At 43.0% G+C, this 17,936-nt stretch overlaps 1 protein-coding gene across 1 annotated transcript in view; it reads left to right on the top strand.

The window, feature by feature from the left end:
* Positions 1-17,936, top strand: part of ATP8B4 (ATPase phospholipid transporting 8B4 (putative)) — a 201,471-nt gene that overhangs the window by 163,132 nt on the left and 20,403 nt on the right. The window contains 3 exon segments of the mRNA XM_034784937.1: positions 4,057-4,204; positions 6,411-6,594; positions 16,412-16,635. Coding sequence (XP_034640828.1) covers positions 4,057-4,204; positions 6,411-6,594; positions 16,412-16,635 — 556 coding nt within the window.

The raw sequence follows: 17,936 nt of genomic DNA, 5'->3' as shown, positions 1-17,936 counted from the left end.
AGTAAATCCTGGCTTGCATTTTACCCTTTTGGGAATAGGCTACTGATGAAGGAGAGCAGAAATTGAGTCAGTAGTACAGACTGGAAAAGGACTTAATTAAACAGGAAACCCACAAATACTCATATTTGTTTCTGAGAAACACATCTAGGAAGTCTGCATGCACAGTATATTGTGTCACTGAAGCTAAAATATATGGTTAGAGAATGGAGAGAATTATCTATATAAACTTTCTAATAGAACAAGTGGCCTATCACCTCCAACTTTTAACTCTTTATGTAGGTAGTGGGTATTTCCTGATTTGATGTTCTAAAACAAACTGTCTGATTCTCCCAAGCCAAAGGAACTTAAGAGTTTTAAAATTTCTCCCTCCACTGAAGTTTTTAATACTGAATTTATGATATTATAGTCATTTCCATGGCTGTATATGATGATTTTGTAAACACTGTGGTTTGATTTCAGTGCGGGATCCAATAGAAGATGATGCTTAGATCAAAGTTAGTGTTAAGACACATCTTCAGTAAGACAGAAAATGGGTAACAAAATAAGTTATTTAATATGTATATTTTCTGAATTCAGGTTTGTGCCAGAATGCAAGTTTTTCTTCCCCCCCGAGGACATTTATTAGTGGCTTCTTTAGTATCAGTTCCTCTTCTCTCACAACATGCATACTTATCTATTGTTTCATTCTGGTGTCATCTTTTATTTCCTGTGTAAAGCACCTTGACTTTACCCTTATCATGATTTTGGGATGGAATGCACTGGTTGTCTCTGTGCCATTTCCAGTTCAACCGCCAGGTGGCCTTCAAAGAACAAAGAAGACACCCTTTCCCAGGAGACCAGCTGCATCACTGCTGTGGTACTCCTTGTCTCCATTGCATAATAGACATGTTGTTCTGGAAATAGGCATATAGCACCATGATATCCTGCAAATACAGACTAGATTTGGGTATTTTAAGTAAAAGTATGCTATCTTTTACTGCAGACATTGTAAATAAATAAGAAAATCCTGGACTCTGGTGAGCAGCATATTTATTTTGGTATTTTATGCAGAAGCTGCCTCTTGTTTAGAAAACAACTTATTCACTGAACCAATAATTGAAACTTTTTTCAAAAAATGAACATAGATTTATAAAACATGTCATATTAAACATTGTGATCTGAGCCACAAAGCTCAGATCAGTATTCTGATCTGAACTTCTTAAAAGTTTAAGGGTCTGTTCAGACCAGATTCTTGTAGAGCAACTGTGTATTATTTTTCTAAATCTAAAAAGACAAGCGAATATTAAAAATAAAATAAATTTGAAAAATATTCAAAGCTAAATAGTAAACCATAGTTCATGAAAGGGAAAAAAAGGGGGAAAAAGCAAAATATCAAATTCAGACATTTGACATATCACTGTTCAATAGCAACTGTTAATATCTTGGTCAATAGTATGAAAATTCAAATTTATGAATAATTCATACATTACTATATAGAACCCAGAAGAGAGATTATTTTCAAAATTCTGTTAATTAGAAGATTTTTAGATAATCCATATAAAAAGTCTCCACTTTAAATTCATCTTCCTCTTCATGTGCCTAAAAGGTTTTTTTTGTCTTAATATAAAAGCCTGATCCTGCAAAAACTTCAGCATGTATATAATTTTAGGCCTGTGAGTAACCGCTGATGAAGTAAATAGTAGCACTCATATGCACAAAGCTACACACATGGTGAAGTCTTTGCAGGATCAGGGCCTATTAAATGTTATTGCAGGCCCTTATGTCACAGAATATTTCATATACAAAGTCATAATCTAAGGAAAATATATAGAAATATATGCCATGGTTTCAGGGCTATCTGCACCTCTCTCTCTCTCTCTCTTTTCTAGTCTCAGAGTGCACCCTTTCAGTTGTTAGCCTGTGTCTCCCACTCTGTGCCGTGGGGTATGTTACACTGAGGATCAATTGTACTTACCCAGCAGATCTGACTGGGTTTGACACTAGCTGTTCTCTTCAGGAGTTTGTGGCCACTGGTATTCAGTGACAAAACAGCCTTCTTAAATATTGTTTATTTTAAGAGTAGGAACAAAGCATTGAGAGAAAAAGGATTTTAAAACAACAAACAGTTGATACGTGTCTGTCTTCCCTAAAGCCCTACCATCCAGTGATAGTTGCCTAGATGGGCCTAACGTCTTCAGACATCTGAGAAGGTTCTTGTGCCAGTCTGGTTTCCTTGAATAGCTCCCCAACAAGTACCTCCTCTTTGGAGAGAGAGAGTCCCTTATAATCCGTTTCCTTTGTTATTGCCTGGCTTTAGCTCTTCTGGACAAAACCAGTTTGGTAGGCTCAACTAGGAGGTCCAGCCAGACTCCACAGAACCTATGGCTCTGCCACTATGCTGTATCAGCCCTCACATATTAGATGAGGGGTGGCCTATATTGACCTATTCTTCCCTTCCTGCTTGTTTTTCCTTATGGTCTGCTATTAAACTAAATCAGTGTATTCATACAATAAAGTATGCAGGTCAACATACACCATTTATAAATTATTACAGAGTCGTCCCACATCTGTCACAATATATACAATGTTGTTGTAGCCCTGTTGGTCCCAGGATATTAGAGGGACAAAGTGGGTAAGATAGTATCTTTTATTGGACCAACTTCCAACAGTGAGAGAGACAAGCGTTTGAGCTCACAGAGAGCTCTTCTTTTTCCCAGACCTGAAGAAGAGCACTGTGGAAGTGCAGAAAGCTTGTCCCTCTCATCAGCAGAAGCTGGTCAAATAAGATATTACCTCACCCACAATATTGCATGCATACAAAATTTCCAGAAAGTGATAGTAATTAACCTTCAGAAAAAAAATCTCAAATAAAGCAATTGTATGACAATTTTATGAAAAACCAAGAGGAGTTTGCAATAAAAGGACTGTGGGCAAAATTTAAATCTAGGACCATGATAAAGAACATAGCCCACAACTAAAAGGGGAGCCTAATCTGTACAAAGACACTCCAGTAACATCAGGGAACTGTAAAGGCATCACCCTATGGATAGCTGTAGTAGCCGGTGGTGCCACTTCTTCCAGAGGCCAGTTGGAGAGCGTTGCAGAGCCCAGGTGAGGGGTTGGTTCAACTGGTTATAGGGATATAGACTAGAGTTATTAACTTATGATCCAAATTTTCACAACATTCCAATGTGTTGTTTTTTGGCTATCTCTGCTTATGACCTAGAGTTGCTAAATAAGTTTACTTCTATAAATGGACTTGTACTGTAATTTGTAAAAGGTCACAGTTTACGCTATTCTGAAATTGTATATTTTTTTTGTTTTACAAAATAAAATAAACACGTTGCCCAGAATTCCTGGAAAAAGAATTTCTCCTCATTCTTTGCTCCTGTAAATGTAACTACAGCATTTTCTGTGCCAAACCTATCTTTCCTCTAAGCCTGGAAAATCTTAATACCAATTAATGATAAATCACTCCGGTCAAACTCAGATCAAGATTGCTATTAAACTTCTAAGTTATTTAAAAACACTCAAGAATATTGTCTTACCGCCATACCTACACAACCTACTTCCTTAGATTTTAAACACACTACAGCAGTGGTTCTCAAACTAGGGCTGCCGCTTGTTCAGGGAAAGCCCCTGACAGGCCGGGCCGATTTGTTTACCTGCCGTGTCCGCAGGTTTGGCCGATCGCGGCTCCCACTGACCGAGGTTCACTGCTCCAGGCCAATGAGAGCTGCAGGAAGCGGCGTGGGCCAAAAGATGTACTGGCCGCCACTTCCCGCAGCTCCCATTGGCCTGGAGCAGCGAACCGCAGCCACTGGGAGCCGCGATCGGCAGAACCTGCGGACGCGGCAGGTAAACAAACCGGCCCAGCCCACCAGGGGCTTTCCCTGAACAAACAGCAGCCCTAGTTTGAGAACCACTGTACTACAGTATCTTCATCACGTAAAAGAAATATTCTTCTTGCCTACTGACATTCGCTCTTATGTAATATTAATTACAGCAGAACTGAAATTAGCTCTAAATCATTGTCTGATTAAAATTAATAATAACATATTCCTTTTTTCTTTTAAGGAAAGCGAAAGAACATTTGTTTGGACAAAGCAAAGACCTTTCCAATGGTCATGTATTTTGTGAAAAAATGCAAGAATCAAAGCAGGGCGCAGTCTTGGAAGAAACTGTCATTGGTGATTATGCATTAGTCATAAATGGACATAGTCTGGTAAGTCAGTTTTTTCAGGTTTTGTCCTTTCCTTCCCAACCCAAATAATGTCTGTTTTGTTTTCTAACGATGACGGATTTCTCTCCAAACTCTAAAATGGTTTCATAAGAAAGCTAAAAACAAAGGCTGACATAATTGCAAGAAACAATTAAAAATTACGTCTTAACTTTTGGATGTGTATGGAAGAGAAATCAAATGAGTAACTCTGTACAGCTTTTTTTAATAACTGCCACAGTGGAGAAGGCCCCATAGTAAGAACTAGTTCACACAATCTTATCCCTTCTTAACTAGACATAGACCACTGCTATTATTGTTTAAGTACTTGTGTGAGGGGAATATCACAAATCAATGCCAATTAATTAAGGGAATGCAATTAGGCAGATGTAATGCTGTTTTTTTTTTCCTGATGTTTGTTGTTTGAGAGCACAACCTGACCTTAAAATAATTACTGCACCAAATTAATGTCATTAAGATACCTCCAGTGGGTTTTCTAAATATCAGCATCTTACAGGGATGCCAAAACAATTTGCTTTGATTAGGAAATCTGGTTCTTGTCATAATAGAATAAACTTACATTACTTTAATGTAGTTCAGGTTCGAAATCTTGAACAAGTATCAAAACGATCTTCTGACTCTCTAACTTAAGAGAGTTAAAAGCGCAGGCTTCACTTTTGAGAAATTAGCCGCTCATGAAGATACATGATAATCTTTGAACGTTCATATATTTTGATCTTTATTTTCTTTTTTAAAAATTGAGATTAAGAATGGTTCTGCCTTCAGACAGTTTCTTAATAGAAAAAGAAGTAGTAAATGGGAATATTGTTTAAGCTTTTCCATAAGATCCTCAGCCATTTAAGGTAGTTCTAAGTATGCATGGCTCTCTCCAGCTGCATTCCAGACATAAGAATGTGTTGCTTTCTACACTGTGAAAGTTATGGAAAGTTGCAGATCTCCGCTCTAGGGCAGATTATCCTCTCCAGCAGAAAGGTCATGAGTCTGCAGAAACTATTTTTCTTCTGTACCCAGATTTGTGGCTTCAATATCATCTCAGAACTGTTTAGCAGCCTCTGTCAAGAGATTAGAATAAGACACTAGCTCAGTTGTGAACACCTCCAGCAAGCACCATCACTGGGATTAAGTGGCACCCTCATTGGCAGTCTCTTCAGAGAGTCAAAGGAATGGGAAGAGCAATGGATGTTTGCCGGTTTTGGCAGAGTTTAAAATTAGAATTGGCAAAGAAGATAAAGTTTCTAGTTACCCTTTTTGTTCGGAGATATCTAAAAGGCAACCTGCTCATGCCTTAGCCCTTTCCCCTGAGCCCTTTCAAAGATCTTTTCCCCATTCCTTGTGTATTCTCCCCCCCAATCCCCATCTCCATAATATCTAAACCAATGACCTGAAGTTTTTCCTCTCCCATGATTTTGAAGAGATCCCTGTCCTTTTCTTGCCTGGGGCTTTCAGAAGGTTTTCTGTCCCTCCTACATTTTAATGGAAAAATTGTCACACAGTAAATGAAACTGCACAATATATGTCAAAATGGGAACATTTTATACATTTTTCCAGTGACCCTGCTCACATGCCACATACAGTTGGACTAGCTACATGTCAATCCAAAGGCAGAGGCAGACCACAGAGTTTGGCCAGACATTATTTAACGATAGTTGCCAGCATTTTACTGTGTCTGAATTGTGAAGAGGCTCCAGGGGTGCTGAACCATAAAGATACATTGAATATCTGCAACTAAACACTTGCAGCAGAGCTGATGATTCACTGGATTAGGCCATTTTAAATTCTCATAAAGTTAGCTGGAAAGTCAAGTGCTGGACTGAAATAACTTAATGTATCCAATTTTAGGTTATTTCTTCCCCCTTTGTTAATATTTGTATTGAACGTGTAATTAAATCAAGTATTTTACAACAAAATGTAGCTTTGCTCACATTGTGTGTTAGGATTATATGTATACACTTATGAGACTGATTTATTGTGTTTACTGGAGATGTGTAGTATCTTCCACTAAAGGCTTCAGCTATTTAAAAAAACTTTTGAAATTATTTTATTTAAAAGTGATATATTCTATTTATTATATGCAAAGAATATGCAAATAATATTTATTATATGCAAAGAATTCTCATTTCCGACCCATCACATCTTCTATTGATTATAGCTACAGATCCAGTATTCTGATAGGGAATATTTTGTATTTCAGGCTTATGCACTTGAGGCTGATCTGGAGAATGAATTTGTGGAAGTTGCCTGCATGTGTAAAACTGTGATTTGCTGTCGAGCGACTCCCTTACAAAAAGCACAAGTGGTAGAGCTGGTTAAGAAGCACAGGAAAGCAGTCACCTTGGCCATCGGAGATGGAGCCAATGACATTAGCATGATCAAAAGTAAGAGGAAGTTGTGTCATAATGTTCAGTTAAAAGCATAAATAGAAATGCCAATAACATACTGTTTTCCTATCAATGAATTCATATTTCTTCTTCAAGTGGTGTCCCTGTGGGTGCTCCACTCTATGTGTCGCTTCGTCTCTGTGCCAGAGATTTCTCGCAGCTGTACTCAGTCGGGGAAGGGGCGCGCACAGGAGTCGACTTGTGCAGCCGTAGGCACCTTCTGGTGCACGCACCCCCGACCGTCCCCTCAGTTCCTTCTCAACCGTCTTCGGCTGCAGACGGAGATACTTTCTGAAAGAAAAAAAAAGTTACAAGTTACATAGGAACTTATTAGTCTATGCTTAGTTACATTGTTTAGTTAGTCTTAGTCTATACATAGTTACATAATTTTGTTAGTTCCTCTTAAAGGTTTTTCTTCAAAAAAAAAAAAAGGGGGGGGGGAGAAAGAAAGAAGAAGACTTTTTCTCTGCTTAACTCCCCCTTTGGGAACAGTTTCTACAGTTTACCATTACAATTAACTCCCACCCTTATCTCTCGAGAGGCAGGAGAGGCTTAACTGCAGTCATGCCCGGCTCAACAGGATTTAAAAAGTGTGACTCCTGCTGTGAACCAATCCTAGTCTCTGACAGCCACACATGCTGCATTCGCTGTCTGGGAGAAACTCATATCTCCCAGAAATGCTTACACTGCCCCAACTTAACCACAAGGGCAAGACATGACAAGGATCTCCGCTTGAAAATGCTTCTGCTGGAGAAATCCCTCCAACCTCCGCAAGAGACGTCCTACGGGATGTCTCATAAACCGAGATCCCTGAGCTCTGGTAAGGCTCCGACTTCCAAAACTCAGGAAGCGAGCCTTGACCTCTCCAGCAAGGGTCTCTTAGAAAAAGAGATCTTTCCCAGCGAGGTCTTTACCTTCAGTGCTCCACTCATCCAGAGTGAGCACTTATGAGGCACCGGACTCCTCCAACACCGTCCCTCAGCGGACCCCTGCTGAGCCCCAACGCGCGGCACTGGAGCTGAGACATCAAGTCTCCTTCATGGCACCGACTACCCCAGTGCAGAGCTTGGCACAGGCAGCAGCACCGTGATCAATGTTGCTGCCACTGGCACTGACCGAAGACTTGATGCCGGCTAATAAGCCAAACCCGGCACTGGTCAGCATTCCAACAGTTGACCGCAACACCAAGGTGGGACCAGCGCGACTCCTGCATACTGAGGACATAGCGGTTTCTTCAGCACCACAGTCACCAGGGCCGGCTCCAGGCACCAGCGAATGAAGCAGGTGCTTGGGGCGGCCAATGGAAAGGGGGGCGGCACGTCCGGGTCTTCAGCGGCAATTTGGCGGTGGGTCCCTCAGTCCCTCTCCTCCTCTTTGAGCTGCCGCCAAAATGCTGCTGAAGAGGAAGAGAGGGGGCGAAGGACCCGCCGCCGAATTGCCACAGAAGAATAAAGCGGCGCGATCGAGCTGCCACCGAAGTGTCGCTGATTGGCTTTTTTGCCCCCTGCTTCGCTGCTTGGGCCCTGGCAGTCAGCACTGCTCATCACTGAACACTCCCCGAGCTACATAGCACCTCTCCTCTCAACGTTCATCCCCATCACAGATGAGACCTACATGGAACGCTGTGAAGCCTAACACACAGAGAAACCTCTGACCCCGAGACAGAGATAGAAGAGGAAGAGATACTATCACAGGAAGACCTGGATGATTCACCACCTGCCCCACACTCATCTTCCGCACCAGATGAAGCGGTGACGCCGTCTACCCCTACGGCACCAGATGACCTGAAACAGTTCCAAGAACTCTTCAAAAGAGTATCAAACAGCCAAGAAATTGCCTTACATGAGGTGCAGGAGAAACAACATAAGTTGTTAAAAATCTAAGACGTGGATTTTTTGTTTTCACACCCTCAAGCCTGCTGTCTGTTAGTAAAGGCTGCTAATCAGTGCAGTAAATAGCCTCATTTCCACTCCTCACTGCAAGATAAAGAACACAAGAGACTGGACCTTTTTGGGTGGAAAGTTTACTCATCAGCCACCCTTCTGCTCAGAGTTGCCAAATTACGACTACTCTAACTATAGTAAAATACAAGATCTCATGGAGGACCTCCCCGAGCATAAACATCCTCAACTCAATGCCATTATCAACGAGGGTCAGTTAATAGCCTGCACAGCGCTACAAGCCTCAATGGATGTAGCGGACAGAGCTGCCCAAACAACTGCAATAGCTGTGGTTATGAGAAGAATATCATGGTTGCAGGCTTTGGGAATTCCAAAAGAACTACAACCAAAAGTGGAGGACCTCCCCTTTGATAGGGATAAACTATTCTCATCTCAAACAGATGTTTCCTCCATACCAGGAAGGCCTCCCAAGCAATTCTGCATACACCCACCGCCTGACAAATGCCCTCGCTTTACACCATACCAGAGGTCACGAGACACCTCATTTAACTGTCAGCAACCACGATACTTCACTCAGAACAGACTCAAACAATGGGCTCAGAGACGACGAGCTCCACAGAACCAGGCCTCGTCTGCCCGTCCATCTGCATCTAAGCCAAAATTTTGAAGTCTTGGTCGAGGGTATGCACAACCTCCCCACACCTCTAGCGCCAACAGATACCCCATCCCACAATTTTGGTCACCGCCTACACCCATTTTACCCTGCCTGGACTGCAATAACCACAGATCAATGGGTTTTGGAGATCATACAAACTGGCTACACCATTCCTTTCGCAGCTATCCCCGCTACCCTCCCCCCTTCTCCGTCCCTCTTCAGGGACCCCTCTCACAATCACCTTCTACAACAGGAAGTAGACCACCTCCTACTGCTGGGTACTGTAGAACCAGTACCACATCAATTCCGAGAGATGCATACTTCCATGCCCACAGATGGTTCCTGGGGTTCACAGTAGGACCCAACCACTGCCAATACAGGATCCTTCCCTTCAGACTGTCCACCGCTCCCCATGTATTCTCAAAAATGCTTGCGGTAGTAGCAGCACATTTTCGACACAAAGGAGTCATAATCTTCCCCTATTTGGATGATTGCCTCCTCAAGGGTGCCAATCGACAAGAAACCACAAGAAACCTATTTCACCAGCTAGGTCTACAGAGAAACGAAAAGAAATCCACCCTGGAACCAACCCAGCAATTGGAATTTATCGGAGCTGACCTAGACTCCATACAAGCCAAGGCAATATTGCCAAACCACAGATTCACTACATTGACCAATCTTATTTCCACAGTGACCATCAGTCCACAAACTTCAGTGAGGACATGCCTTCAGATTCTGGGACATATGGCAGCTACGACTTTCATAGCAAAGTATGCCAGACTCCATACACGCTGTCTGCAGCACTGGTTGAGCATGGTCTATACTCCCAGCAAACACTCTCTCAACAGATGTGTGACACTACCACCAAGGGTTATCCTCCCCCTACAATGGTGGACACCACCAGGGAAGGCATGCTCCAGGATTCCCTTTCAACAAGACCCCCCCATCAGTGACTATTACAACAGATGTCTCCCTGATAGGTTGGGGTGCCCAATTGGGTCATCACAATGTACAAGGCAAGTGGTCTGCGATGGAAACCCAACTACATATCAATCTCCCGGAACTCCGCGCGGTACACAATGCATGCCGACACTTCCTCCCACTCATACGAGAAACCTCAATCTCTATTCTCACCGACAATGTGGCGTGCATGTTTTACATCAATCACCAAGGAGGAGACAGGTCTCACTTGCTATGCGTAGAAGCCATGAATTTATAGAACTTATACATCCGCATCAATATAAACATCACAGCATCATACCTACCAGGGTGCCAAAACACTACAGCCGACAACCTCAGCAGGCACTTCTCACAGGAACATGAGTGGAAAATCCACAACAGTGTTCTCGGAACGATATTCCAAAAATGGGGTCACCCAGTAATCGACCTTTTCATCTCAGCAACAAATCACAAATGTCCACTATTTTGCTCCAGGACAGGCCTGTCACCGGGATCGTTAGGGGATGCCTTCCTCATCCTGTGGAACGCATCACTCATGTACACCTTCCCGCTGATACCACTGATCCTGGGTCATCTGCAAGATTCAACTCGACAGAGCATACATCATTCTCATTGTCCCCACATGGCTCATACAGACTTGGTTTCCGTGTCTCTCAAGTCTAGCAGTATGTGCCCACAACCGCTGCCCTTCCGGACGGCCCTCCTGTCCCAGAACAAGGGCCTGACGCTCCATCCAGAGCCAGTGAAACTCCATCTCAAAAGGTGGCTCCTCTCTGGTTCCAACATGGGGAATTGAACTGTTCAGAGAAAGTAAAACAGGTATTACTAAATAGCCGTCACCTCACCACTAGAAATACTTACTGCCACAAGTGGAGAAGATTCTCCCTTTGGCGTCAGCAAAAACAGCTGGACACGACCACTGCACCTCTATCTATGATCCTAGACTACCTACTAGAACTGAAGGAAATGGGGTTAGCCATAAGTTCTATTAAAGTACACCTGGCTGCCATCACGGCCCTCCATGAGCAGATAAAAGGGGCTTCAATATTCGGTCACCCGATTACACCATGCTTTCTAGCAGGTATGCAGAACATGTACCTAGAAGTATGCCAACCTGCACCGCCATCTTGTGTTCAAATATCTCACAAGACCACCCTTCGAACCTCTAGCAACCTGCTCACTCCTACATATGTCAATGAAAGTCGCATTCCTAGTGACAAACACGTCTGCCAGACATTTCAGCGAAATAGGAGCATTGTTGGCTGAACCACCGTACACTGTATTTACCAAAGACAAAATCATGTTATGTCCTCACCCAAAATTCTTGCTCAAGTGGCTATAAATTTTCATATTAACCAAACTATACAGTTACCTGCCTTCTATCCCAAGCCACATAACAACTCTCGAGAAGCAACGTTGCACATGCTAGATGTCAGACTGGCTGTAGCCTTCTACTTGGACAGAACTAAACCATTTTGAAAGTCACCAAGACTTCGTCTCTACAGCAGAGCGCTCCAAGGGCTCTACAGTAGTGACCCAGAGACTCTCCAAATGGGTCTCTACCTATATTCAAACTTGCTACCACTGCATCACAAAGAACCCCCCCTGGGCATCAGATCCCACTCAACACGAGCCATGGCAACATGGATTACATTCTTGAACAATGTCCCCCTTAATAGATATTTGAAGAGCTGCAACCTGGACATCGGAGCACACTTTTGCAAAGCATTACGCTATGACCCAGGCCTTGTCTCAGACTCTATCGTTGGCCTGACAGTGCTCTCATCACACACTTATACATAACTCCAAACCCCTACCACCCCTGGTGGGGTACTGCTCTACAAGCACCTAGCGTGGAGCACCCACAGGGACACCACTCGAAGAAGAAGTTACTCACCTTGTGCAGTAACGATGGTTCTTCAAGATGTGTGTCCCTCCTCCTCCCCTCTACTTTGGAGTTCACGCCAAGCTCTGCGGTAGAGAAGGAACGGAGGGGACAGTCGGGGGTGTGCGCGCTACAGGAGATGCCAACGGCTGCACAAGACGACTCCTGTGCACGCCCTTCCCCCGACCGAGTACTGCTGCGAGAAATCTCTGGTGCAGGGACGCACCGACACCTAAAGTGGATCACCCACAGGGACACACATCTCGAAGAACCATTGTTATTGCACAAGGTGAGTAACTTCTTCTTATAAGCATTTGATAAATAACGTACTGCTGAATCCACCTTAATTGGGATACCCAAGTTGCTCATCTTTCATTCTGATTAAGGAGAATTTCTGACTAACGAGGTGGTGCACTTTTTGCTTGTATCTGAAATGGTTCTCAAATTGCTTTGTTTTGCTCACATTTAACTTGCTGGTTCTCTGAAGCAATAAAGATGTTATAGGTCTGTCACTTACAAAATAAACACCACCACACAGAACAACAACAGTTATTTTTACCCAGATTGAGCTAAAATTGAACTACCAAATTCAGGGCCTTCCAGCATCCTACCAGTCCTGTACCATTTACATTCTTAAAAGGGTTAATTTTCATCAGTGTTTCAAAGAGCCTAGAGGGAGATTGTTAAAACACTTCTGCTTTGGCAAACAAGCACTGGCAGAGGCCAAGGATTTTTGAAAGGTGTCAAAGCACCATCAGCCTCTGAACATTACAAAGACATAGTATCCCTATTTGAGTACCACTACTCATATGTTGGCATCCCAATTAAGTAGAATTCCTTGGTAGTATAGCTTGGCTATCCTGGGAAGTATCCCAACTGAATTGTGTCCTGATTAAGTGGAGGGTGCAGTACAGCCATGAAGAAACATCTTATATTTTACAATATTTGCATAGCAGAATACAGTTCACAAGTACAGCATTAGTAACTACTGTAAATTCTTGTATTGTAGTGTCAGTTACTTGGAAGATGTTTTGTATATTAAAATATGATACTGTGCAAGCAGGTTGTACAGTAAATATATTGTCTTTATAATTCATTGATGGGCAGCCCTTAAAATAAAATAGTAAGATGCCTTACATAGCTGCTAATGTACTGTGTTGGTTGCTTACAATATCTCATCTGCTTGCTGTCACCCAATCCTGCCATTGTATAGAACCATACATTCCAATGGCATTTCTTCAAGCAGATGAATGGCGGGGTTGGGCCCCACCTTATATTCAGAAAAAATATGGCCCATTAGACTGAAATTGAATGGTTTGAGGCCAGTCTGAGTACAGGGGTGGTGAACAATTACTGGACTACTGCCATATCTCAATCTCGAGCTGGGTTTTTAAAAACTAAATTTTATTTATTTTAAAAGTTTTCCACGTTAGCTTCAATAACAACAGGGCCCTCCTCCAATTCACCTATTTTGGCAAAGAATGAACAAAATAAACCTTTTTTCTTCCAGAGAGAAGGAAGGAAGAGTGGTTGAAAGAGGAAGAGAGAGTTATGGGGGCTTTAAAAATAACACTGCTCTACAGCCAAAATGCTTCTGAAATAAATGTAGTCAAACTTTACTGGGTCACTGAGAAAGAAAATGATGCTTAAAATTGTTGATTGGCTCTAGTTTTCAAGATATGCTATTGGGTCAGTATATACGACCCTTGACTTGGGAATGGCGGAGGATAAGTGAGTTATAAAGGGAAGGGATCTCAATTTAAACCAGAAATGACTAAAATACATCTTTGACTGGATCTATGAATAAATCTATGACTGGGTTTGGACAGTACTTGCTTTTTAAGCAAAACAATGAATGATGCAATCTGAAGCTGGTATTGCCTCATACATGATATGAATTGCATCATGTTATTCCTAGAAGTCATGGATGGTGCAATCATAACGAAGCTTACATCACTCTGCTGAACAAATTGCCCTATATCAGCTCTAGAAATCATACAGTGTCGTGCTCTCTTATTTGTCAGTGTTTGATTTTGCAAAGGGACGCATTTCTGTTTAGCCAAAGTGAGCAGAGATGCCTCGTACTTGTGTGAACAGTGCAGATAACTTCTGCTATGTTTATGGTGAAGTGACTTTTGCATCACAAAAGCGCTGTATTACCACTATGGTTAAGAAAGCCTATCACCTTTATTTTGGCTGCAAAATTGGAGATCAGGACAAGAGGTGGGCCCCACACATATGCTGCAACACTTGTGCAACAAATCTTCGCCAGTGGTTGAACAGGAAAAGGAAATCTATGCCTTTTGCAGTGCCAATGATTTGGAGAGAGCCAACAGATCATATTAGCAATTGTTACTTCTGCATGGTGCTTCCAGTTGGGAAAGGCGTGTCAAAGAAGAAAAAGTGGACTGTGCATTATCCAAACATTCCATCAGCTATACGCCCAGTACCCCACGGAGAAGGACTGCCGGTTCCTGATGCACCAGAATCATTCTCACTTGAGTCAGATGAAGAAGAGGAAGAGGATGAAACTTCTGGTCCTGAACCATCAATGTCACAGGACCCACATTTTCTCCCATCCTCCTCCTCTGAACCACACCTCAGAACACAAGGTGAACTGAATGAATGACCTTGTCAGGGATTTGGAACTACCGAAGAGTAAGGCAGAGCTGTTGGGCTCTAGACTACAGCAGTGGAATCTCCTGGCAGGTGATGTTAGGGTTTCCATGTTCCGTGACCGTCAAAAGGATTTTGTCCCATTCTTCTTCATGGAAGGTGATCTTGTAGCCTGCAACAACATCGATGGTGTGATGGCAGCCTTCAACATCGTTCACGATCCAGATGAGTGGAGACTGTTCATTGATTCATCGAAGACGAGTCTTAAAGCTGTTTTACTGCATAATGGCAATATTTTGCCATCAATTCCAGTTGGTCATGCAGTCCATATGAAGGAAACCTATGACAACATGAAACAACTTTTGAGGTGCATAAACTATGACCAACATCAGTGGCAGCTTTGTGGCGATTTGAAGGTTGTTGCTCTCTTGCTTGGTCTGCAGACTGGATACACAAAGTACTGCTGTTTTCTCTGCGAATGGGATAGTCGTGCAAGAGATTCCCACTACATCAAAAAAGATTGGCCACTCCGACAGTCATTGGAGCCTGGGAGGAAAAGTGGTCAGCATCCACCACTTGTTGAATCAAGGAAGATTTTGTTACCACTCTTACGCATCAAGCTGGGTCTGATGAAGAACTTTGTCAAGGCCATTGACAAAACACAAGCAGCTTTCAAGTACCTCTGTGGAAAATTTCCAAGGTTAAGTGAAGCTAAGATAAAGGAAGGTGTCTTTGTTGGTCCTCAGATTCGTGAACTTCTTCGAGATGATGCATTTGACCATGCACTGCGTGGCAAGGAAAAGACAGCCTGGAAAGCCTTCCAGTTAGTGGCAATAAATTTTCTCAGAAACAACAAGGCAGACAACTACAGGTTGTTGGTGGAAAACCTCCTCAAGGCATACAAAAGCCTTGGTTGCAACATGTCACTAAAGATACATTTTTTGCACTCTCATCTAGATTTTTTTCCACCGAACTGCGGAGCAGTGAGCGACGAGCACGGCGAGCGATTTCACCAGGACATTGCAACAATGGAGAAACGCTATCTGGGCAAATGGAGCCCATCAATGCTTGCAGACTATTGCTGGACAGTGACAAGAGATGCTCCATTTAATGAATACAAGAGACAAGCCAAGAAGCGCCGAGTAGACACTGAATAGGACTAAACTATGTACATGATAGTTTTTTGCCTTTTGTTTCATAATAAATTTAATTTATATAACCCTTTTGCTGATTTTAAAGTGTTACATAAACAGGACAGGTGAAATATTATCATGTAAAGCAGCCATAAACACATGAAAAGACCTAGGTTTACAATTTATGATTAAAACTCTACTATCTACACAATATACATAGACATAAAATGTAAAAACTTAAATATCTTAGAAACAGTAGCCAATCAGTTGTTTTAATTGTCATATTTGAATTCAGCACATCAAAATACATAATAAATAGCACATTTTATCTCTGAAGCAGCCGTCTTCTCAAAAATTGTAGACCAGTGTAATCATAACAAAAATTATTCTATATTAAAGAGGCGGCTAATGCTTCCCAAGATGCTGAGGGTGAGAGGCAGGAGTGCATGATTCAGTATAATAATAATGATAATGCTAACTCAGTGGGTGTTTCCTGTTGATCTGATAACTTCTCTGCTTTCTACCTCCTGGTTTCAGTAGCCCAGGATACTGACATCTACTTATGTCTCACTAAACAAAATGCTCGCTGTGATAGTTTAGCAAATGAATGCATCTTTTTCAAATACTTAGTAGAGACATATTTCTGCTTCTTTTTTACTTACAGGCGCACACATAGGCATTGGCATCAGTGGTGAGGAAGGAATGCAAGCAGTCTTGGCCAGCGATTACTCCTTTGCCCAGTTCAGATACCTTAAGCAGCTCCTGCTTGTTCATGGCAGGTGGTCCTATTTCAGAATGTGCAAGTTCTTGTGTTATTTCTTCTACAAAAACTTTTCCTTCACTCTGGTGCATTTCTGGTTTGGCTTCTTCTGTGGCTTCTCAGCTCAGGTTAGTTTTTGGGAGTTAAGTTTATAAATCAACAAAACAATGTTGTGTATGTTTAATGTAGCCACCTATGAAAAGGGGTGTTTTTTTAATTATTGGATAATTAGAAGTCAGAAAATTGAACTGAACAATCCAAATGTTTGAGTGAAAATCATTTGGAATTTAATTAAAATCATATTAGTCTTTATTTTCTTTAAAAAAAAATTAACCTGACTGTAATTATTATATTTAATGATTTCCTTCATTTCCTCCAAATTGTTGAGACATTTCGTGATTTCATTTGTTAGGCCAGGCTGCCTTATGCTTAAAGGAAAAAAGAGAACCATATGTCTTAATCCAGTAAATAGTTTCTTTAGGGCTAAATCCTGAGGCTTGATTGTGTGGTTGTCAGGAGTGCTTAAATCTATAAATTCTGCAGGTCACATAAGTAGGCTCCATGCCAAGCCAACTGATCCTAACTAAGCTCTAGCCAAAGTGTAAGGTAACATAAGGGTGTCTTGCAAAGCTGCTTGGGGACATGGGGAACTCCTCATGTCCTTCAGCAAATCCTGCTTTTCCTATTTCCTCATGTTTGATCTGCAGAAGTTACTGAAAGCCCAAGGCCTTCAATAAACACCAACCAGCTGCTGTCAGCGGGGGAGACCAGGAGTAGAGTCCCTGTATTTATTTGTTTATTTTAATTATATTCTTGGGCAATTAGGAGCGGTTATTGTGGGTGATTGTTTCTCACCTTCAAGTTGTAGTGGGGGACATGGGTCTTCAGTCCAGTGGGCCCTGAATCTGATGTGTCCTGGCTGATCATTTCAGATTTGTTAGATAGCAATAGTGAATTAGACGAGTGAGGCCCCTTTAAGTTTCTCCAGCTTTAGGGTTACCATATTTTGAGCCTCCTAAAGGAGGACACTCCACGGGCCCCCGGCCCCGCCCCTTCCCCGCCCCAACTCCGCCCCCTCCCCTGCTTCCCGCGAATATTTGATTCGCGGGAAGCCTGAAGCAGGTAAGGGGGGGGGGAAGGAGGTGCGTCTCCAGCCTGGGTCGGCCCGCCCAGCACTGCTGGCCCCCGGACCCCCGGCCGAGCACCCCCGGCCCAGCCGACCGCCGGCCCCCAAGCCCCCGACCCGGCCTGGCCGACCGCCCGCAGGCGCCTGAGCCCCCGGCCGACCAACGGCCCCCGAGCCGCCGGCCTGGCCAACCGCTGGCTCCCGAGCCGCCGGCCCCCGAGCCACTGACCCCCGAGCTGCCGGACCCGAGCCCCCGGCCTGGCCAACCGCCGGCCCCTGAGCCCCTGAGCCGCCGGCCCCCCG

Source organism: Trachemys scripta, chromosome 10 (assembly GCF_013100865.1).
Source record: "Trachemys scripta elegans isolate TJP31775 chromosome 10, CAS_Tse_1.0, whole genome shotgun sequence".
Lineage (NCBI taxonomy): Eukaryota > Metazoa > Chordata > Testudines > Emydidae > Trachemys > Trachemys scripta.
The sequence above is the reverse complement of the archived record's forward strand: the minus strand, read 5'-3'. Positions and strand labels throughout refer to the sequence as shown.